We start from the raw sequence: 7965 nt of genomic DNA on the forward strand, positions 1-7965 counted from the left end.
GATACCATTCATGGTAGTCTAAATTGATCTATGCTTGACAATTCACAAGGATGAAGATTCCAACTGTGTAAAAGATACAGCACTCATGAATTGTCCCCAGTTCACCAAACTGACAGAAAAGATCTAGAAACAAGGTAAACTACATATTGTTTTTGTCACTTCATCTCATTTTGTTAACTGCTACCATTCATTGATGTTAGAAGATACATCACTAACGTTACAAGACAAATCTGCTATTCTCCACCAGTCAACCCCCTTAAAAATTTAAAAGAAAAACAATGCTTCATGCAGTGAAAATTCCTGCACAGGCTGGTCTTCTACCATCGAATCCCTGCATGCAATGATTTATAGTTTCATTATTTTTTAATTTAATAGGACTTCGAATAAACAAGACAAGACCAGAAAATACTGCTAATTGCTCACTTCAATAATTTCTTCATAAAACACAACCACCACCAAGTAAAGCAAATTCATGAAAATGTTCACAACAAACTTCCTTACAACAATCAATGTTATTACTTATTGCTACCACTACATCCTTGTAATCATATTATCAAAGAAAAAATAAGTATTATAAGACATTACAATGGTGGCAGTATCTTAGAATCCTTTCTTTACAATGCTTTGCATTCCTCTACCCCTTTGCCAGCCCGCACAATAGGTTAGTATTATCCCTGCAGTAATCTGGCATTTAGGCCTAACTGACAAACTATGGTAGCTTACCTTGTCACGGTTCTTGCCCTGGACTCCTGTCATTGTTGTTAACACCATCAGAAAGATGAACCCATAAGCTTTGACTCCTGTCAACTCCATTCTCCCAGGTTTGTTGTCTTACACTCCTGTCATTGGTGTCACCACCATCAGAAAACTGGGCCCAGACACTTCGACATTTTCCTTCTCCACTGAATTCCTCCTCGCATCCCGCCACAGTCTTTAGCAGTTCCGATTGCAGTAATGGACAATTTTCCTTAAGATATTCAAAACCATCAGATTGCATCACAGCTGCAAGACAGAAATTAATAAGCGATATAGTTATACATCTTATGATCATTTCGTGATGTTTAGGCTGTTATTGAAAATGAAAGTCCTAGAAGACAAACAGAACGCTGTACAGGATGAAATATTTGATTAGAAAAATGTAGTGTGCACAACTTGATCTACATATATTACAAACTTGAGAAGTACTGGTAACTACAGACTACAGGGTAAATACTACTGGAGTGCCTAAGTCAATCAACTTTCTTGAACCCATTTTATGAATGATGCATCTTTATTAGATTGACAATACTGCCAAGTGGCCATCAATTGAATTCAGAATAAATTGTGTACTTGAGAACAACGAAGAAATCTATAAATAGCCTATTCAACAGAAGCTTCCTAAGGCAGTGCATTGAAAAGTAAGAAGTCCAACATATACATGATGGAAACTAAACAACGGTGCCTCTGCAATGGTTTGTTGCTACGAAATGATCAAAACATGTTTGTTGATTCAGCTAAAAAATATGGGAATAATACAATCACTGAACAATGTAAAGACCTTACTGCTCAAGAAAAGGATACTTCTCACAAGAACAAGACAGAAAAATTTCAATCACATTTTTTTTGGAACTAAGGAGGACAAGCCCGAAGAAACTACAAACAAACGCTATAGGGTATCAACAACCCTATAACATCCTTCAAAAGGAACATAAAACTTGCCTCAGGAGGTCTAGATTCAATCATAGTTCGCCATCAAATATAATACTGAGAAAAGTGTGCTGCTTAACACATTCATAATACTGAAAATTAAAGTTTATTTCCATACAACCAATTATGCCAGTGGTGAAAAACTTTCATTGCATCAACACAAGAACAAATGACTTGTTTATGTCTAACATGTATGATCCAGAGATTTTGTTAAGTAACAAATAGTGCAGACACCAAAACAAGAGCACCTTTTACAAACTAACAAGGGCTGGCTATGAATTCAGGTTTAGACATGAGTGGGAGAGCTATGTCAAGCAGGAAAACTTACCAACAAGGTTTTCAGCAGAAAACTGTAGACAGACAGACTTCAACTCTGTAGCACAATAGCGATCAGCAAGAGCCAGAATATAGGCTACAGATTCTATAGAAATGTCTTTACAAATTACAGATTCACACATCAGCTTAAGTCTAGGCAAGCCATACTTTTCCGCAGCAGCTAACAACTTTGCTGCAAATGACTCAGATACTGAAGGCAAGAATGATGAACGTGACACAAAAAGCTCTTCATCATCTATAAGAGTGTCTCTATAAATAAAATGAAGTAAAGCCTGCTCAACAATAGGACACAAGATACATTAAATAACCAGGTGAATGATATGGCACAGTAAAACTGAATTAATTAGCTTGCATGTTTTATGGAACAAAAAATAATGGCGAAAGGATAGATACAAAGGGCATTGTAACAAATGTCTTACCTTGAAAACCTTAGGTTCCATGTCAGTAACAACTATATCCTGCTCATCCTCCTCCATCCCATTGAAAAATTCAGTTTCGAATGCAGTTGACCGAGCAGCTAATACAAGTTTATGAGCATGAAACCTTTCTCCACCTACAGAGAAAGTAACATCTGATCCCTCCTCATTCTCTAACAGCATTCCGAAATGCGACCCAATGTCAGACTCAGGAACCTGTATTGTGTTTAATTTAGAGCAATCAATGGATGAGACCACCACACCGACAGTGCAGTTTATCTTCAAGCAGTCGTCCTTGAGGAATGTTGAAGCCTCGAGTTGAGCCCGTTTAAAAAATCTCTTATAACCCCTAATAGACACAATCAGTGCACCATTGATCACTCCATAACGCACATCACAAAAATGGATATAACAGCTAGTAACTCAGCATGGCATCCCAAGCATATTACAAAAACAACAAGGATCTTATTAGCATGTTAGAATATCCTAACCATAAACTAATAGCATTGAGATCATTGTTATAGAGTAAAATATGGTTTTGGTCCACGAAAATATCCCAAAGCTTGGCCTTAGTCCTTATAAAAATTGATAAGTTTTTAAACTTTGTTTTAGTTTCTGCAGAGGGAGTAGAACTATCATTCACTCAAGGCAAAATCTAGAGTGTTAAATTTGTGCAGGAACTAAAATCAAGTTTTGAAAGACCAAACAGTATCAAGTTTTACCATTTACTTTTTAAAGGGAGAAGTCATCAAGGAAGAACATATATCTAGATTCATCCAACTCGGAAAGCCCACAATATTCATGGCAGCATGTTGGAATCTCCCAATGGAATGTGGGCTTTGGTCGTATAGTCCGTGGTAGTATGGGGTCATCGGGTTTACAACTTCGCTGGCTACATTGGACATTATGATATTACATTCGCAGAGCTCACGGGAAGCAAAAAAGGTTTCAAGCTGTTTGGGAGTTGAGGTACAGAAGTTTGTTGCCTTTCCAACTCCGCTTATGCCACATCATTCATAAAACATCCCAGCCATTTGCACCAGTACGCAGGAATACTTAAAACTATCCAAGACCTTTGAAATTGGGATTTGATCCTCTAAAACGAGGAGAATGATGCAATAACAACCATTAATCAGAAATTCAACTATTTAAATTATAATTAATTTCAGATTTTGTTACTATATCTTTGATATAATCACTACTTTTAACCATTCTCTAATCACCTATTGCAGGAGTGTTTCACTTCAGAAGAGCCAAATCAATCGATTTGAGACGGGGCTGGCAGCTTACGCACACTCATTGGGAAGGGAATTCTCGCACTAATTTCTGGTGCTTCTTTTGATTTATTTCCTCACGCACCAAAACTACACCCAGATCTCATTCAGAGACAAGCAAGGCTATAATTAAAAACAAAGCAACCATAGAGAGTAACAATTCATACAACTACAAACAAGAATGTATCAACATAACTCCCAATTTCACGATCCCTACCAAACATTACAGTTCAGTTTAAACCTAAAGCTCAAATCCACAACCAAACAGAGCGAGAGAACGGCGACACTAACCACATGCTGCCTCGATATTTGAGAGTGTAGGGCCCACTCTCGAGCGAGCGATCGAAGTGGCTGTGCACCTTGTGCTTGCCGTTGCCGCTCTGGTCGAGCAAGGTGAGTTCGAAGAGCGCGCGAACGTCGGTGCCTTCGGAAGCGAGCGCAATGAAGACGGAGACATAGGCAGAGTTGTCTTCAGGATTCTTGCCGTCGGGATAGAAGTAAATCGCCCACTGGTATCCTCCGACGGTGAAAGTCTCGCTGGCGATGTGTTTTCCGACGCCGATTCCCTTGGCAAGAGAGTAACCCTTGATCACGAACTTATGTGAACCGTTCACCGTCTCCGTCACCGAACGCGAACTCGTCCGCGACGCCAGGACGCTCCTACTCGCCGCCGCCGGGTTGTACATCTCACGCGCAATTGCAATGATCGATCAATTCGATACGCGTGACACGACCATGTACGGTTTTCTCGGGAAATGGGAGGTTTTGCCGGAAAGTGAAGGAAAATGGATCTGTGTTGATGTTGTTGATGGCCGTTCGAATCTATCCAGTTCTCGCTTTTGTTTATCTTCCTTAGTTAAGAAAAGGAGAAAATATTGAACAATGATTTGAAGATTTTTTTTTTTTTTTCCTTTTCCTTTTCCTTTCCTTTTATTACTTTGATCTGATCTTGATTCTTGAAGGTTCCGTGCGCATGAGATAATTGGGTTTTCCTTTCTCTAAATTATCACCCACTTCCACGTCATAGTACTGCTCAAGCACAACATAAACAAATAAAACATTTTTTGTTTCTCTTCTCTTATCGTAGATTATACTTTTACTTTTCTCAATATTTTTTTTCCTTCTTCTTGTGATGGTTAATTATTATGTTAAATACTATTTTTTATCGTTAGTCAATATATTTTTATAATAAATAATATATAATGGAGTATTTTATTTCAGTGTATTGTATTCCATATTTTTTTTACATCTTAAAATTGAAATAAATAAATAAAATATGATAAATGTAAATCACTACTAAAAATAACTTCATACTTTAACTAGGTTATAATATAATTGTGTTTTTTATATTCATGCAAATTTGCGATCTTATAATAATGCATACAAGGAAGTTTTTCTATAGATTTTTCTTATAGACATTTCATCTTTCTATTCTATCTTTAATTATATTTTAAAATTGTAAAAAAATAAAGTTAAATATAATTATCTATTTAATATAATTAATTGCATAAATACTTCAACAGCTTTACTATGAAATTATTTTGATTTTTTTAGGTAAATTTGTAACTTATAACCATATATGAGATTCCTATCTTGGACACTTTCCATATTATTATTTTATCTTTAATTATATTTAAAATGATAAAAGAATACAAAATATAAAATGAAATCACCTATTTATTAAAAATAAGTATAAGTGTACACACTTCAATTACTCCACAATACATGTATGCTTATTCTTTCTTTCTCATACAGAAATGTGTAATTTATGTAGATCTTTCAGTATATTTTTATTTAAATTATATATATATATATATATATATATATTATTAATACAAATATTATATTTTATTGAATCAATAGGTAATTATTTTTTTACCGATTTAAATAAAATATTACAATAAAAAAAATACACAAATATAGTAAAAGATATGATTTTGAATAATTTCTTAGAACATGTTTACGACACCTAGTTAAGTGTTGACTGTACTAAACTTTGACCGTTTTATTATTCGTTTTCATGTTTATAAAGTTTTTAAATTTATGTTAGAAGATGTTTAATTTTCATTATATAGGAATATTTAAGTAGTATGATTGAAGACACGATAAGTATAACTAATGTAGTATTTTACATGATATATCTTCTTTAAAATAAAATGTTTAGATTTTATATTTCTTTAGACTTAAATATTGTTCCCTTATTTTAACTCCAACAAAAATACTTTCCTATTATCCTTTTTAATATATAAACACATGTTATAATAACACCTATACATATATATTTACTACTATTATACTTATTAATGGTTAATAAATAAAAATTGGCATTAATTATGTAAACACACCATAGACTAGGAGATTTCATGTTATCTCTCATCACATAATCACCTTTTCTATTTGAGATAGAATGATTATTGAAGCATCAAGATCATTTCTAAAGCTAAACTCTTACATTAATACATTCCTTGAAAGAACCATTTAGAATTTCTCCGTAGAAACTCTCGTTTAAGTACACCTTGATACATACCTTAACATCATTCATAATCCTCATTAACCTTTTATCAAACATACAAACCATGTCATATAAAGCAATCCTTAAAATAGACCATAGAAACATAAGAATTCAACAACCAAAATGAAAAAGCAAAGGACTTTGATGCTAAGCGACACATCCTTGTCATTGAGCGTCATTCGTCACACAAACCTGACGCCTGAGCGACAATCCCTTGTACCTGAGCGCCAAACCTTTCAGCTTTCTAGAGATTAGGCTCTACTAATTACCTTGAGCGCATCACTAGAAGTGTAAACACTTCTAAACTAACCTTGGTTGACCCCATACATGTTCAAATGATCAAAATGGCATCCCAGACACTAGGAATGATTTAAAAATAGTTTTATAACTTAAATTAGATACCAATTTGATGATTTGTTTAGGAATCAAGGTTCAACCAATCAATCTACAACTAAAACTCATGTATTTCATTTCTTTTGCTTTAAACTATGTCCTTAAGACTCTAAGTAGTCAACTAAATCTTAAATGACTTTTTAATAACCACCAAACATAAGATTTTCTCATTAGACTAGAAACCAAGGGCATTAAACCTATTTAACTACTCACAAGGGTCTAAATTCAAGTACTCCCTTTAAAACACATAGCAACTTAGAGGTCGAACAAGTTAGAAATGACCCAACAACAGACCCTAAACCCTTCACTTTAGCTCATTACTTCTACTTTAAAATCTCATTAGTCAAAATCTCTAAAAATAAACCAAAAACAACCTAAACTCAACCTATTAGCATATTACCAACTCAACATCAAATTTGTGGTTAATTAAAATCTTAGATAAGTTTGTAATGGTCTAAGTCTAACATCAGTTATAGTTTCAAAATTACTTTTTTAGAAATTCATCTACCAAAATCTCAATTTAGACCAAAAATCGGTCTAACAACAATCCATTTTCACTACTTTCAACTCTATAACAAATTTATACTTTCTAGAACTCCAAAACAATAACACCACAAACTCAATCAAGCATCATTTAAATAGCATACACCACAATATTCATTGATAAGAAAATATTACTCATCAATCGCAATTATCACTCAATAAATATCTCAATGATAACATATTCAATCAAACTTCATTCTCACAACCTAGCAAAATTGAATTTCATACTTCTTAACACAAATTAAAGCAAATATTAGCTCCCCTTATATACCTTTTTAGAAGACCAAACCGCTCTAAAGAATCCTATATCGCTCTTACAGCTCATAGAACTCTATCTATACCTATAGACAACGATAAGACGATCAAGGTAAACCGTTAGAATCACTGATCAGTAGAGACTCAAACTGAAGACTAAGAAGACGCATGCAAGGTGAGTGAGGACCCACATGCAACAAATAAAGAAAGGACAAGAGAAAAGAGATCAAAACTTAACTTACTCAAACATAGATCTGATCGATCTGAATTAAAGAGCTCACCGCTAGGATCACTACTACAGGTCTCAATTTTTCAATCAGATAAGCAAAGAAAAAGAACTCCTAGAAAGAAGTCAAAGAACTCTAGTTCTAAATAGGTCAATGATCATATGAACTTGTATGTGTGATAGAATGAAATTAAGGTGGTGATTTATAATTCTATGATGTTTTAGCTGAAAGTAAAATTTAGACTTCGTTATAATGATAAGTAAATGTGGTCGTGCTCTGAGTATGTATGATATTATGTCTCCTCGTTGTAACTTATGAAGTCG

General features: G+C 34.1%; 1 protein-coding gene across 1 annotated transcript; it reads right to left on the minus strand.

Annotated features, from left to right (window-relative positions):
• On the minus strand, positions 1-4694 carry LOC106753938 (BTB/POZ and MATH domain-containing protein 4). The gene is made up of 5 exons (XM_014635827.2): positions 4004-4694; positions 2442-2787; positions 2015-2294; positions 724-1002; positions 1-331 (listed from the first exon to the last, which is right to left on the minus strand). The coding sequence occupies exons 1-4, from the start codon at positions 4396-4398 to the stop codon at positions 728-730; spliced, it is 1296 nt and encodes a 431-aa protein (XP_014491313.1). The 5' UTR covers positions 4399-4694; the 3' UTR covers positions 1-331; positions 724-727.
• Between the last annotated feature and the right edge of the window lie 3271 nt (positions 4695-7965).

This window comes from Vigna radiata, unplaced genomic scaffold (assembly GCF_000741045.1).
Source record: "Vigna radiata var. radiata cultivar VC1973A unplaced genomic scaffold, Vradiata_ver6 scaffold_7, whole genome shotgun sequence".
Classification (NCBI taxonomy): domain Eukaryota; kingdom Viridiplantae; phylum Streptophyta; class Magnoliopsida; order Fabales; family Fabaceae; genus Vigna; species Vigna radiata.